Source organism: Brachyhypopomus gauderio, chromosome 15, assembly GCF_052324685.1.
Source record: "Brachyhypopomus gauderio isolate BG-103 chromosome 15, BGAUD_0.2, whole genome shotgun sequence".
In the NCBI taxonomy this organism is placed as follows: domain Eukaryota; kingdom Metazoa; phylum Chordata; class Actinopteri; order Gymnotiformes; family Hypopomidae; genus Brachyhypopomus; species Brachyhypopomus gauderio.
The window spans coordinates 1775985-1791857 of NC_135225.1; the positions used below are offsets into that span (position 1 = coordinate 1775985).

Genomic DNA, 15873 nt, shown 5'->3' on the forward strand with positions numbered 1-15873 from the left:
ATCATTCTGTGTTATTCTGAACCAATGTGAGTTATTCTGAGTTGTTCTTAATCATTCTTTGTCGAACACGTAAGTGCCAGAGAGGACTTCAAGTGTAAAACATAAACACTCTCTTAAACACAATTCCAGACTTAGATAGAGGGAATGGAACACCGTGCAGTCTGTGTGTGAGTGTGTGTGTTGTTCTTGAAAGAACCAGTGTGAAAGGAGTAAGAGTGCATGAGGGAGAGAGGGAGGGAGGGAGGGAGAGAGGGAGAGAAAGGCAGTGGCGATAAGGTGTGTCTGATGAAAGCTGGTGAAGGGAGGGATGAAACTAGCTGGGTTGGAGCTTGATGGTTGATTGCATGAAGAATGTCAACATCTCAGTATGTCATTCAGGTGTTTTCACCAAGCAGACCTACTGAACAGAGGACTTGTGTGGGTGTGCGTGTGTGATGGAGGGCCCCTTATGCAACTGCTCTATTTTAGATCTTCCAAAAAAAGGTACATGATGTTCAGAGCCGTGCCTGAACCTTCTGTACACCTTCTGTGTGCAGAACACTGGGGAGAGTCCGAGCGTGAATGAGGAGGCGAACGCCAAACGCACACACCTGGGATAAATGGAGCACGTGCGTCCATAAGTAGACGTGAACGCCAAGCAGGAGGGGGGGGACGTTAGCAGACGTGACCCACTGCTCTGGGTTGAATTCAGCCCTTATGGTTTACATCTATGGCCATACAGGGTGTTCCATGAAGTCCCAATATCACAATCTCTCTTACACAAACCCTTTCTATCTATCTTTCTCTCTCTTTTTCTCTCTCTATCTCTCTCCCCCCTCTAGATCCTTCTAGTCACGTCGCTTAAGCAATTGTTTTACAGAGAAGAGCCTTCACTTCCTCTGTCCTGTGTTGCTAGCTGATTTTGATATCATTCTACCACAGTAAACTGGGAATGTTTCCCTCTCACCATATTTCCTTTTGTGTTATGCAACAAGATTAACTGTCAAAATTAAAGGTGTTGTGAAGGTTAAATAAAATTAATAGATGTACATTAATCGAAAAAATGTATTAGTACTGAGCTAGAAAGAAAATTAAGAAATCCAGTTTCCAGCAACTGAGAGAGAATGAAATCTAGAAGGGCAGGTGGAGAAACAGGAGGGGGGGGTGGAGAGGGGATAGATAGAGCAGGAGAGATAGAGGAGAGAGGGAACATATAACACACCCCCATCTGAATATTTTCCACCATGTAGAGTTAATCAGGAGGATCAAAATGTGTTTTAGGATCAAAATAGTGTGGGTGTGGTTGGTGTAGTCAATAAAGCTGACTATATAACAATATTAACAAACATCCATCATGTTGTGCCCACATCTCAGTGTTTCGGTGGGTACTTGAAAGGTGTAAGGAATATCTGGATCTTGGATGTTGCTGTCAAAGGAATTTGGTGTAGGACTTGGTACTGCATGGTACTGCAAATCAGAATAAATGCAGAAAAGGGAATAACATCCACTCATCCATCCATCCTGCATATATCAACTGGCACAAGAAAAACTCTTAATAAGTTTTTTTTTTTTTTTTTAACGAACATTACCTTCACCGTTTGATGTCTTCTGGGGTTCCCAGAGTAAAACACCTTGTTTAAAAAAAATTTTAAAAGAAAGAAAAAACTCTTCCCATAAGAATATTGTTATGGAAACATGGGCTCTTATCCTGAAAACAACAGTGCAACAACACGTGGGTGTGTGCCAGTACACCCACTGACCCATCTCCACATCAATGACACACAATACCACAAAAGATCCAGATATCTTTTACAGGATCCAAAGAGATGGGGAGCAGTAGGGGTAGAGTAGTAGAGGTAGAGCAGTAGAGGTAGATCAGTAGAGTAAGAACAGTAGAGGTAGAGAAGTAGAGGTAGAACAGTAGAGGTAGAGCAGTAGAGGAAGAACAGTAGAGGTAGAGATGTAGAGGTAGATCAGTAGAGTAAGAACAGTAGAGGTAGAGAAGTAGAGGTAGAACAGTAGAGGTAGAGCAGTAGAGGAAGAACAGTAGAGGTAGAGAAGTAGAGGTAGAGCAGTAGAGGTAGAACAGTAGAGGTAGAGCAGTACGGGTAGAGAAGTAGAGGTAGAGTAGTGGAGGTAGAGCAGTATAGGTAGAACAGTAGAGTAGTAGAGGTAGAGCAGCAGAGGTAGAGGTAGAACAGTGAAGGTAGAGCAGCAGAGGTAGAGATAGAGCAGTAGAGGTAGAACAGTAGAGGTAGAGTAGTGGGGTAGAGCAATAGGGTAGAGCAGTAGAGGTAGAGCAGTAGAGGTAGATCAGTAGAAGTATAGTAATAGAAGTAGAGCAGTAGAGGTAGAGCAGTAAGGGTAGAGCAATAGAGGTATAGCAGTAGAGGTAGAGTAGTGGAGGTGGAGCAGTAGAGGTAGAGCAGTAGAGGTAGAACAGTAGAAGTAGAGGTAGAGCAGTAGAAGTAGAGCAGTAGAGGTAGAGCAGTAGAAGTAGAGCAGTAGAGGTAGAGCAGTAGAGGTAGAGTAGTCAAAGTAGAGCAGTAGAAGTAGAGGTAGAACAGTAGAGGTAGAGCAGTAGAAGTAGATGTAGAGCAGTAGAGGTAGAGTAGTAGAGGTATAGGTAGAACGGTAGAGGTAGAGCAGTAGAGGTAGAGCAGTAGAAGTAGAGGTAGAGCAGTAGAGGTAGAGTAGTAGAGGTATAGGTAGAGCAGTAGAGGTAGAGCAGTAGAAGTAGAGGTAGGACAGTAGAGGTAGAGCAGTAGAGTATCGGTGATGACCCTGAGGACTCTTTTCTCGTCCCCCTGCTCTACAGGTAGGTGCACACACTGAAGCCACTGCTGTTGCTGCTGGTCCCAGCCTGCAGACCTGTGATCTGGGGACAAGCCCACGCAAGACACCAGCTGAGCCCCAGACGAGGCTCTGCCTCCACCCACTCTCTCTTCCAGCAGAGCTTGCGTGGGTGGAGGCTGCTGGTGGAGGTTGAAACACTTCAGCAACAAACAGTACAGAATGTTATGTCGGGGGGGTGTTGCTGTTGTTTTTCATGTTTTTTTTTCCGTAGGTATGCGTGGCGTCGTGCAGGTCAGGGACAGGTAGGCTGAGTTCATGTGAGGCAAAAATGCGGTCTAACCACACTTAGGGTCCAACTCACACACGAGTCTCACAGATCACACACTGTCTACCACAGACTCGGGGACAGGAGCAACCTCGACGAGGAGATGCCAACAGGACATCTGTGTGTCAAAGCCCAGAAACTGCCTGAACATTTCTAAAGAATTTCAGTATAATCTCCCACAAAACGACTTGTTCTGTTTTCCCTCCAGTGATTCTGAGCTTAGAGAAGATGAAGCAGATTAGAGAAGCCTTCTAATGACCTAATCACCCAGCTTGCTTCGTGTCTAAGGTGGGCTTTAGGAGGGTACGATCAACTCCCTTATTCCCACCGTAGGAAAATCAATCCTGGAACCACATTACAGCAATACGGTATGAATAGATTTGTGTGTTTATGTGCGTTATTCTCATAACACACAATGAGCCATTCAAACTGGTTGGATCACATCCTGCCCACTTTCCACTTACTGGTCAAGTGTGACGTTTATGACCCTTACAATAAACAAAGTCACACAAGGTCATGAGGTGTGCCTTGTAGGTGGACGGCTGTCTTCCAAAAATCAACATTCTGCATCACCCATATGGGTAAAATTTTACCTGCATCACCCATATGGGTAAAATTAGATTGGTTCAAAATTTACTTGGTTTAAATAACCACATTTATATCTGTTAAAAAGTAAAACTACCTAAACAACAAGATTTTGATATCAGGCTATTTTGGATCAATTATCAGCTGTAAATAACCTTGCTTTGTCCAGCTAAAATGATGAAATGAACAGAATCAGATCTCCTAACACTGCAGACTAAACATTCCTCAGTGTCTGTCTGTTCTGAGTGGGTATTGTCCAAACGAATATTCTGAATCACAGTCATGGTGTTCTAACAAAGGCCAACATTGCTTATCATACTGGATTGGGCAGTGACCCATCTCCAAGGTTCGTAATTTGCACACTCTTACATCACATCTAGACACAGATTTCGTTTTTGTTTTGTACATGTCTCTTGCATTAAGGAAGAGACAGCGCTCTGTGTAAGAGTGAAACACATGTCATACCACTCCAACAGGCCTCAAATCTTCTCTGTTTAGATTTTTCTACAGCTTTAATTGTTATTAGCTAATAGCTAATGTTTAGCTAGTTAACGTAATGTAGCCATGGATGCTACTAGCCATGTCTAGGATTACAAAGGAAACATCCTGTCAGGTAAACCGAAAATCTAGTGACCATTTCTGAGTAAACAAACATCGGCGAGACTTTATGATACATCCACATTATAATCACACTGAAGTCCTGAATGTCTTATGTACCTCTACTTTGTCTGTTAATGAATCACCTCCATTCCTTAACTAGTCAATAGTGAATATTTTAAAGATGTCTGTTCTTTAAACTACTTAAACCCTTATGTATTTATATAGTTTTTTTAATAAGTTTGCTAGGCCTTGTGTATAAAATTTAATTATAATGAATTATTATCATATAATTCTATGAAGATCAAGGTCCAATCCCTCACTTCAATGATTTAGTGTCAGCCCTAGTTCAGCCCTAGTTCAGCCCTAGTCCACACCGACATCGACTTCTGAAGGCACACAGGACAGTGGGGACACATGAACCAAACCATAACCAGATCAAAAAGATATGACATATCTACATCTACACTGCAAGTTGAGACAGTGAGACATTCTCTCAAGTATTTCAGCAAAACTAACAAATGTCACAATTACTAAACACGAAGCCCTCTGACCTTCTCGTCGAGAATGGCCCAGTTCCTTCTGAACTGTCAGTGGCCTTCCCTCTCCAAAAGTCAGTTTCAGGAAAACCAGGGAGGGAGGAAGTGGTTTCAATTCAATACAACAACATCCAGCTCCAAATGAGATTCTTCCTGTTTCAAGCCCCAGAAGAGTGTTTGGGGCAGGCAGAGAATGGCTGGGTGGGAATGCAGAGAGGTTGCTGGGGTCACTCCAGCCCTTAGGGACAGGACCACGACCTGAACACCGTCCCATTGGACAGATATACATCTAATAATCTAATAGATATACTGATCATTGGTGTGGGGCTTTAGATGATGAGTAGATCAGCACAGCCTCTCTGGCTACTGGTGCTTGAGAAGCAGAGGATTAGCAACTTGAGACTTAGATGTAAACACTGTATTGTGAAGAAAAATATTCAAATTTCATACACACTGGTTCACTGATCGATGGAGACGCATACAGTAGAAACCAGATTGTACAGAAGAAAGGACAAAAGTTAAACCAAGGAAAGGAATGCCAGCTTCACGTCCCTAAACACGGCCTGATGTGTGTGGTTAATGACACACAAACCAGTATATAAACAAACTGGGAGGGAGGGAATAAATCATCCAAGAGACAGGGCTCCTTCAAGTAAACAACCTGAGGTAAACAACCTGAGTTCATCAAGGGCAAGAAATGCCCCTAGCTCTAAGTTAAACAGCCACCCAACACACTAGACTCCAGCCCTTGACCCGAGATACCCCGAACCACACACAAAAGTGTGAACGTGTACCATTATTCTCACGAATGGACAAATCTGGAATGATTAGAGGAGTGAATTGGCATAGCTTGTCATCTTTGAGCTCAAAGCATGATTGCATGGCAGAGATCAGACTGCATTTGGAACGTAGTTGGTATCAGTTGTGTTGCTACAACCGTTGGCACTTTAATATGTTCGACACAGTGGAACAGAGATGCTATGTAAAGTATAAATCCCGTTGTGGTTGTAGAGACACATATTACATTTATCACAAAACAATGCAGTGTTCACACCTGTTTCTCCTTTGCCCACGTGTGTGCGGTGACGTAGTACGTTACCTATAAATGACGCCGTTTCTGTGGAGGAACATGAGAGCAGAGGTGACCTCAGCAGCGTAAAAACGAGAGCGGGCTTCGTCAAACTTGCGCGAACGTTGGATCTGGAACATCAGGTCGCCTCCGTTCACGTACTCCATCACAAAGAACAGACGGTCCTGGGGAGACGAGAAGAAACCGTAAGTCCAGGCCAGCGGGGTTGGAGCAAATGTGCAGTTTATCATCGTCGTCATCAATCACCGTCATGAAGGTCCAGGATCTACAGATTTCCCACTTTCCCTTCATCTAGGAGCCATGATGATCAAGTGGCCAACCATAAACATTCATTATTTAATCAACAACAATGGATTACAAACTCCAGGACCAGATTTGAATTTTACGTCCAGATCTGAACACTACTGATGTACACTGAACTGAAACCTCAGATAATTATCCTATCTCAAACACTGCCAACAAGGAGAACTATAATTTGGGTATACTTACTACATTCCACACAGAGGGAGGTTGACATGAGGGAACATTTCAAGAACATCAATTTTGTGAAAGAAGAAAACACAGTTTTCTTCACAGAAAGTTCAGGGCAGCCCAGTGTTCAGGCCAACGGAGGCTGAGAACATAAGGCCCTGAGAGTTGAATGGTGATGGAGCCACAAGAAAACAAAGCAGCATTTTTAATCGTCGATCTCGATGGGCTGCACATCTATTCCCAGGGAACAAACTGGTTGACCCAGAGATGCAAGGATAGCATATAATTACTGCTTATCCCCAGTGCAAGGTGGAATGGAGATAGTTCCAGTGGAGATCTAAGCCGTGTCTTTCCATATTCTACCTCCACCCACTGGCAGCATTTGCCCCTAGGGTAGAGGGCAGTCGCACCCCTGCTGTACCTGCCCTTAGCATGAATCTACTGCAAGTCTGGGTGCCAGCTTTCTTCACAAAGCTAACTGTTCATGAAGCTAATGTTGGACTCATCGTGTTGTGGAGTTAATTCAAAGCAACTAATAGATGTATTGATATCTCATGGAATCAGAAGTCTGCAGACTGTACTGCTCAATCACATGACAGTCACGTTTAGCCGGGAGGCAGCCGTTGACAGGCCCATGCTCTCAACAATGCCACGTGCAGTTTTTGTCACGAACTGTAACACTCTGATTGGTGCCTCTGCCTGTCTCTTGGGGTCAAAGGGCTCAAGCGAGGTACATTCCACTCCAACCTGGAGCCACCAGCAGATCTCCAACTCGACGCTGCAGGCAACTTCACAAAGTGCACGCTAACGCCTGTTAGCGCCGTCCTTCCACTGCGGATACGCTGCCGTGAACCCGGTGCCACACGATGATGTGTTGCCCAGCGAGACACGCCCCTGCCGCCCACCGAGCGACCCGCGCTGCAGCGGACCGACGGCGCTCTCGCCTCGTGGCCACGTTAGCGTAGAGGCTGTGTACAAACTTTCCCAACGTCGCTACTCCGTGTTTCCCGAATTATGAGCGGGAGTTCCGAACATGAACATCTGATGTAGTGCTAATGGGATCAATGTCACCACAGGAGTGTGAATCATGAGAGGAGGCACAGGAGCAGCTCAAGCCAGCCAGTCAAAAACAACATCCTGTTGAAGTGAAACAATCACTCAAAGCAAAGGGATCTCAGTCTGACGCCCAAGGCCATGATGTCCTGCTGAATCTAACGTTGAATCTAACGTTGTATCTAACGTTGAATCTAACGTTGAATCTAACGTGGAATCTAACGATGTATCTAACGTTGTATCTAACGTTGAATCTAACGTTGAATCTAACGTGGAATCTAACGATGTAGCTTTCCCTGTTTCTTTTATATATTTTAATATATTTACTGCAGTTTGATAAAGAACTTCTTCACGTCAGTTATGTAGAAACACTACTTGATCCTTTGTGATAGTGTAGAACATAACCAGCAAATATCAGAGATCTTCACAGATGAAAGTTCTGGCCAGCCAGACTGACCAGTTACAATATTTGGGCTACAGAGTTCTGGGTGGGTGATTTCCAGTGAGTGATTTTGATTTGGTCACTGCCACATGCTCTGATGTCCATTTAGTCCTGCGTTTTATTTGTAGTGTTTTGCTAGTAAGTGTAAATCAATGCTCTGCAAACCACGTCTCCACCTGAGGTCCATCTTCACGTTGTATTCTGAGCCCGGCCCAACCCAGCTCACACCACTTCATGCATGGTGCTACCAGCTAACTACAAATGTGGACAGTTGAACAATCTGTTTCTTTCTGATGTAGACAGATAGCACAAGTGATTCTGATCAAACCCACTGTAATTTCATTTTTCTTTTTTGATGGAATACCACAGTCTGGGCTGCTTTTCTCAGAGTGGTGAACGTATCTTACATAAGAGAGCAGTTGACTACCTCACCTCATCCTCTGTCTCTGAAAGCGAATTTAAACAGGATGCTGAAATAGTTTGTTTAAACTGCTCCCAGAGAAGAAGCAAAGGTCCACCCAATCAAACGCGAATAAACATTTCCTGCTTCCAATTACAAATGTAGAGTTACTGGCGTCTCTGCACCATACAAGAGAAAAGACTTGATCTCCAGATAAAGAGAAGACTCGATCTCCAGATAAAGAGAAGACTCGATCTCCAGATACAGAAAAGACTCAATCTCCAGATAAAGAGAAGACTCGATCTCCAGATAAAGAAAATACTCGATCTCCAGATAAAGAGAAGACTCGATCTCCAGATAAAGAGAAGACTCGATCTCCAGATAAAGAGAAGACTCAATCACCACATAAACTACCAAGACCCACAGCAATCTGTGGAGCATAGAGTGGCAGTTTGGGATTTTGATGGATTGATGGATGAGCTCGCTGTGCTCACTGGGGTTTTTTTTAACAAACCTGAGCCCTTTATGAGCCCTTCGTGAGACCTTCATGAACCCTTCGTGAGACCTTCATGAACTCTTCATGAGCCCTTCCCTGAGCCTTTCATGAGCCCTTCATGAACCCTTTTTGAGACCTTCATGAGACCTTCCTGAGCCCTTCATGAGCCCATCATGAGCCCTTCCCTGAGCCCTTCGTGAGCCTTTCGTGAGCCCTGGGTGAAAACAGTGCACTCTCCCCTGCTGGTCCACTAACTGCATCTCAACTTGAGGCCTGTTTCTCTCCAGTTTAAGTAATTGCTTTTCCCCAATGTGAGATTACCACACTGCCCACTCGCTTAACAAATGGAAAGCTCAGAGATGTTGATAGCAACAGGAAATCATTATAATTTCAGTACAGAGTGTATTGTGTGTGGCCCTGGATACCAGTCAAGAATGTTTATCCTTAAGACCAAAACGAAGCCTTACAGTGTATACTACTAACACACACACACACACACACACACACACACACACACACACACACACACACACACAGTGTGTTTATTTAACCCTGTGTGTTTTATGTGTATATGTACACGTACACATATTCACCTACAAAATCACACTTATAATTTGCAGAGTCATGTACCTAGAAACCACAGCACGTGTAATTTTGGAACACACAACCCTTCTCTATACGTCTGTGCACAGAGACACAAACACACACAAAAACACACACACCCTTAACTGCAGCTTTCTACACCGACACTAATGTCACATGAAATCAGTCATGTGAGTGTCCAACCACAGTGGCCTACACTGTGGTAGTCACACAGATATTACTGATTCACTTTATGTAAGCAGCAAAACAGAGATGATAAAGACTCCTGGATAGGAATTCATAACTTTTCCAAATCTAAAGCCAATGTTATAACAGATTACACTCAATTTATATAATCCGTGAGAGGAGTAATAACTTACTAACCAAAAATGCGCACACTAAAAACCACACATGCATGCTCACATGTATACACACCCTCCACTCTGACACTACCAATGACTACTAACAACTTTGGACAGAAAAACAGAGAAATATTTCTGTGTTTGCCAAAAGTCTGTCATGCGTTGCCCACTAAGAGTGTTTTATGGAGCTGGTCACCACACAAGACATTTCTCTCACCCCCCCCCCCCCCCCCCCCCAACTCTTCCTTTCTTCTATGATGATGAAGCTCTTAATTGAGCTGCTCAGGCTGTTTCAGGCCTTAACATGTTGATGGGCTGCAAATAAAGGCTGTGTTTGGGAACACTATGTTCTGGGAGGAATGTTCAGGGAGGAAAAAAGTGCTTTAGAGCTAAATGTAGCATGGCATCAGATCCAGAGATGCTTCTGCTGTAGTGTGTGTTTCTGCGCTCTCTGGGTGGGCAGTTTGGAAACACTCAATTAAAACCATCATTGCACAAATAGGACAGAGACTGGTGTTGTGTAACATGCTACATTACAATATGTGACTTCTGAACTTGAAATGGGGGTCATTTGTTTAAAAAGGTGTTTAAAGCCGTCGTAGGTGTTGACCACAACCTGCCACCTGTTTATTATGTAGATTTTAATAATACAAAAAGAAACAGGAACGTGCAACATGTGTCCTTGTGTGGGTCGGTACCCTGAATGGCCGACCCATTTAATTTACCCTAACCCAACTGCTGCTGTAAGCACTAGCCTTGAAATCTGCATACTGCATTGCCTATGAAGTGTAATGACATGTTTTAATAGCAGAGGCATGATCTATACGCTGCAGAGTCGAGCAGGAGCTTCTAGTGGCGAATGCTGAGATACATGATGAAGGATACGTGTGTGGAGTCGTGCCAGCAGCAGTGTGTGTCACTGAGATATCACACGGGAATTCAATGACGTTATGCACACAAACATGTTCTTAAAAGTCCTGCCCGAAGCACTCACTCCTACATACGTTTGCATGTAACACACAAAACACACACACACACACACACACACACACACACACACACACACACACACACACACACACACACACACACGTGTGCACACGTATTTCTGAACATCTTACAGCAAAAACAAACATACAAACGGAGACAGAAATAATGAACTACTGCTCATAGAGGTTTTACTTAACAGAAGCTATTCCAGTAATTTTATACCACTTTACCTACAGTCGCAGTCAGTCTACATTACGCAAACAAAGACCACTTTCATGCTCAAACCTTCAACCTCTTGGTTCGAAGGTGGCACTGTCAGTCCCGCTGGCTTGGCACAGGCGTTCTTACCCAGAAGCCCGGGCCCAAGTGGTCCAGCAGCGGGCGTTCCCCAGGAGGGCATTCCAGCCCATGAGTCTGAGAACAACCACCCAGGCAAACACCGCAAGAAGCTGCCACACTCCCTGTCATGATCTGCTTGGCGCTTTTGCGTGAGCTGATTTAATTTATCCACCAATGTGAGGTGATTAATCACTGTGCCATTAATCACTGTGAGTGTGATTACTGATCACCGGGATTTAAAATCAGGACGGGGTGCATTCTGTCGCGGTTTGATTATCATTTTCTCTCCGACGGCGACTTGCAGGTTTGGACGCACGCACAGGTGTCAACATGGAGGCTGATCAAATCCAACCATGGAGCAACTATAGCAGCTAAAGAGGTAAGAGCCCACCCAAGAGTAGTGGGAGAAGGGCGGGGTGTGGACGCCCTCCACGCCCCCCACGCCCACAACCACGCCCGCCACGCCCTCCACGCCCCCAACCACGCCCACAACCACGCCCACCACGCCCACCACGCCCACAACCACGCCCGCCACGCCCACAACCGCATTATCAAATCCAGATTATAGGTTGACAGCAAACAAATATAAATAAGTGTAAGACTTTATGACATCAAGGAGCTACGAATGTGCTTATATGGTTATAACAGGCCCAGTCTGCTGGGCTCCCCAACAGCCACATTTTTGCTCTGTTCTAACATACATGAACATAGTTATTACTGTAAGAATGTTGAATACCTGGTACAGGTGTACTGGGTGCCGGGTCAGACCAAGAATGGGCCGTTTGACCCAGAGGACCGGGTTGAAATGCTGTGTTCTCCAGACAGTGCACATTTTTGCTCTGTTTTGGCTTCCAATGTACATGAACATAGTTATTACTGTAAGAACACTGAATACCTGATACAGGTGTACTGGGTGCCGGGTCAGACCAAGAATGGGCCGTTTGACCCTGAAGACAGTGCTAAAACGTCAACAGACATCAAAGATGCGTGAGCAGAGAGCGTTCTTGACATTTTAATTTTGTACAGGTCTTAGCTAAGACTGGTTAAGTATATTCATTTTAGCCTTTGACCAGTCAAATGCGGTATAATTTTCAGACATGTTTTTTTTGTCCACTTTTTCATCGTCCAAGGAGCACTTTGAATGTAACAGTAAAGCATTACACAACGTTTCCCAGCAGTTGTGCCGTCCATGATATCGCCTGGTCAGTGATGCTCGACTGTAATCTTAGAGCTCAGCTGAACCTGCACTGTGGCTCAGCGCCTGTTTACAGGCACAGGCAGTGACACGGTTTACCTCAACGCATAAATAACCAAGAAACTTTAGTCATGCGGCCAGTCAGTGTGAGCAGGGAGCTTGCTATCAGACAGATTGGTAAACAATGAATTTATGCTAAACACGACTGTTCTGTGCCTGCTGTTATACAAAACCATATGAACCCCAAACAGAGTTCACGGTGAGATGTGCTGTGAAAAACACTGACATATTCCCTCACGACTGAAAGATTCTGGGCTTAAAGGAACGCTTCCGATTTACTTCCTGGTGTGTCTGCAGGCATCGTCTTGATGACATATTTACATTGTCTTTTTATCACAGTTTGATGACAGCAGGCAGTGTGCTTGTGCCAAATGTGATGTTCAATTGTCAGAAAGCGAACATGTTCCCCAGAGGACTGCTTTGTCTTATATATCCCAGACCATATTTACAAAGATTTCTCCAGTGCTGTGTTGGCTACAACTGTTAAACCTACACGTGAGCTTCACGGCGGTCAGAATGTCATTAGAAGAGTCCTCTGGCCTTCACCAGAGAACTGAGACTTCAGCATTAATCAGTTTTGCCAGAAGGATCTACCATTAAATGCATTTTGCTTTGCTGCTGCTGAGTGTGAGGACCTCGTGACGACCGTGTTATTGTTGCATACAGCTCCGCTTACATATTTAAATGTATTCTGAAGATCAGAAACGCCGGCCGGACGTTTTCTTGCAGCAGAGAGAAAAGGCCAGCTTCCAAAGATTATCCTCTCACCCTCTGGGGCCGTGATGGAACATGAATAATGTGTTTTAAAAGCTTTGCTGTCTCCCCATCTCCAGCTTTCTCCTTCTCTGGTGCTCTCTGTGCTGTCTCCCTCTCCTGTAACGATCTAGGGCGCTTCCTCCACACCTGACCACATCACTTCAGGTTCATTCTCACGCCATCACCTCTCATTTTGATGCCGTGACGTTGTGCACGCTGTGATAAGGTCCGGTTCACCAAAGGATAATGGAGAGATGGAAAGATGCCCTGCTGGCCTGTTGGCACTCTATTAACCCCCCCATACCCCACATCAACAGGGGGACGAGGGAACAGGGCACAATGAGAACAGAAGCACACTGACCTCCTGGGAACGTCCACGCTCAAACGAAGACCCTGCTACTCTCAATATAAACATTTGAAGAACTTAAGAATAGTTACCAAATGATTACCATCTTCATTCTTTTACAGACCTGGTTACCTGTTAGAAATAGTATGAATCTCTTACTGAATCTCTAAAATGAATCTCTAATGTGAATCTCTAATATGAATCTTCAATATGAATCTCTAATATGAATCTTCAATATGAATCTCTAATATGAATCTTCAATATGAATCTCTAATATGAATCTTCAATATGAATCTCTAATATGAATCTCTAATATGAGTCAATCTGGATCCGTTCTTTCTGAGTTTCTTTTGTGTGCCGTTTCCTGTCGTTCTTTTTCTTCCTTTAATGAAGCCGACCCAAATCCACACTACATACAGCGTGAAAAGGTGCAGCCCAGAGCAGGCGAGCGCATTACTCGTGCCGTCTGAGGTGAGCGGGTTCAGACAGCACCGTCCCCGCCGGTGCGGAGCGGAACGGAGTGAGAGAGGCAAACATGCCAACGAGAGGGTCGCCGTGGTGACAAAGACCTGATGAGAGAGGAAGGAGGGAGAGAGAGAAAAGGAGAAAAGGAGTAAAAAAAAAGAGAAGGGTGCACACGTCTGCTCACCTGCATGCGTTCAATGAGATCTGATTAGGAGAAGAGTGATGGAGAGAGTGCAGGACTTTGGTGGGAGATGTTCAAGTGTGCAGGGATAAGTGTGCAGATAAGCAGAGCTAGGAGCACTGAAGGCAGGAAGGTCTTATTTCATAGTCCCACCATCGCATGTGCTCTGCGTGTGACACGGGGCTCTTCTGGAGTCTGGAAGTGGAAAACCTGCATCTGTCCGATTCGACATGGACGTGGAGTCAAAAATGAGTCCCGCGTGCAGATTGCATCAAGACCCCTGAGTGTGTGTGTGTGTGTTTGTGTGTTGTGTGTTTGCGTGTTGTGTCGGGGGAGAGACAGAAATCTTGTAGTTTAAAATAAAAGAAAAATAATAGCAGATGGTGTGTGTGTGTGTGTGTGCTTGTGTGTGTGCGTGTGTGTGTGTGTGTGCATGTGTGTGAGTGTGTGTATGCGCGCACATATATGAGGATGTGTGTTAGGAAAGGAAAACAAACAGCGTATGGGATACACATCAGAGCTGAGCCGATAGGGATCAGTACCCATTATGTAAGACCTACAACAATCGCCTGTTTTAGCACACAGCAAAGGCGAGGCCAATGTCTTCATTAGTGACAGAGAGAAGGAACAGAATAAAGAGAACGAGTGAAGGAGAGAGCGCTTGGCCTATAGCCACTGTAATTTTGAGTTCCTGCTATTTTTCTGATTTTCACTTTTAATGATCAGAATCACTCTGAACTCCAGATGAACCCTCGTCACCTGTGGATTTTAATCTACGGCTACATTTTGGCCCAAAAATCACCTCTACACCTTCTGGCCTTCAGGAGCACCGTGGTCTTCTCAAGCCCACAGCAGTCTTGTCCTCTCCCCCTGGCCCGGGGCACAGGGGCCGCTGGGCCATTCCATCGTCGGGGTGGGGGGGGGCTTCTTCCGCTCTGAGCCTGGCTCTTTCCGCTGCCTCAGCCTGCGTCTCCCTTCCTCCCCCGGCCTGGTCGGTGGGCCCCTCCCTCCCTCCCTCTCTCCCTCCCTCCCTCTCTCCCTCCCTCTGCACCACTAGAACACAATGTTCTCGGCCTTGTTTGGGGAAATGGCACAAATAAATAAATTAGGCGGGAGTACGTCGCGGCCGGACTGGGGCTCTGAGGGGGAAGATAAACACGGAGAGTGACTGAGGTGGCGACCGCCGGCCCGTCGTTCTGCCGACAGACGTACGGACCGCGAACCGGACGTGGCACACAGGGGCTCTGATAAGGCAGAGCGTCGTGTAGAGCAGTCTGGCCGACAGGGTGAGGTACCTCAGCGGAGAACAGCTGTATTAAAAGTACCTCGCTGTACTTGAACTGAGGCTGTTTAGAATGTTAACCGTATTACACAGGGACGTGTGTGTGTGTGTGTGTGTGTGTGTGTCTGATTTTCTACTGTATGTTGTTATATGTTGTATATCCAGAGGCAGCTGGATGTTTTGCATTACTCTAATCCGACTTCCTACCGTTTATATTACATGGATATTAAAAGTACCACAGGGAAGATAATACTACAACCTCTTAGCACCACTCACACCAATAATCACAAAACAGCACCATGAATTTATAGACGTATCATTACTGCACAGGAACTTGAGAAGATGTGACATTGTATCGCCACCTAGTGGTCAATTATATCAAAAGACAGCATCGTTTTAGGGAAAGGGTTGGTAATGCTAACTGGAGTGCCAGGTGGTGCCAGGTGGTGTTCGGGGGGTGGAGGGCAGCTCGGGCGCGGTACCTTGGTCTGGAAACAGCAGAAGAGCTGGGTCAGGTAGGGGTGTTTCCGGGCCAGGGCCAG

At 45.2% G+C, this 15873-nt stretch overlaps 1 protein-coding gene across 1 annotated transcript in view; it reads right to left on the reverse strand.

The window, feature by feature from the left end:
* Positions 1-15873, reverse strand: part of prkceb (protein kinase C, epsilon b) — an 80048-nt gene that overhangs the window by 12427 nt on the left and 51748 nt on the right. The window contains exons 10-11 of the mRNA XM_076975647.1: positions 15814-15873; positions 5921-6075 (exon numbers count right to left, since the gene is read on the reverse strand). The exon at positions 15814-15873 is cut by the window's right edge and continues 114 nt beyond it. Of these exons, the coding sequence (XP_076831762.1) occupies positions 5921-6075; positions 15814-15873 (215 nt within the window). The remainder of the gene's footprint in view (positions 1-5920; positions 6076-15813) is intronic.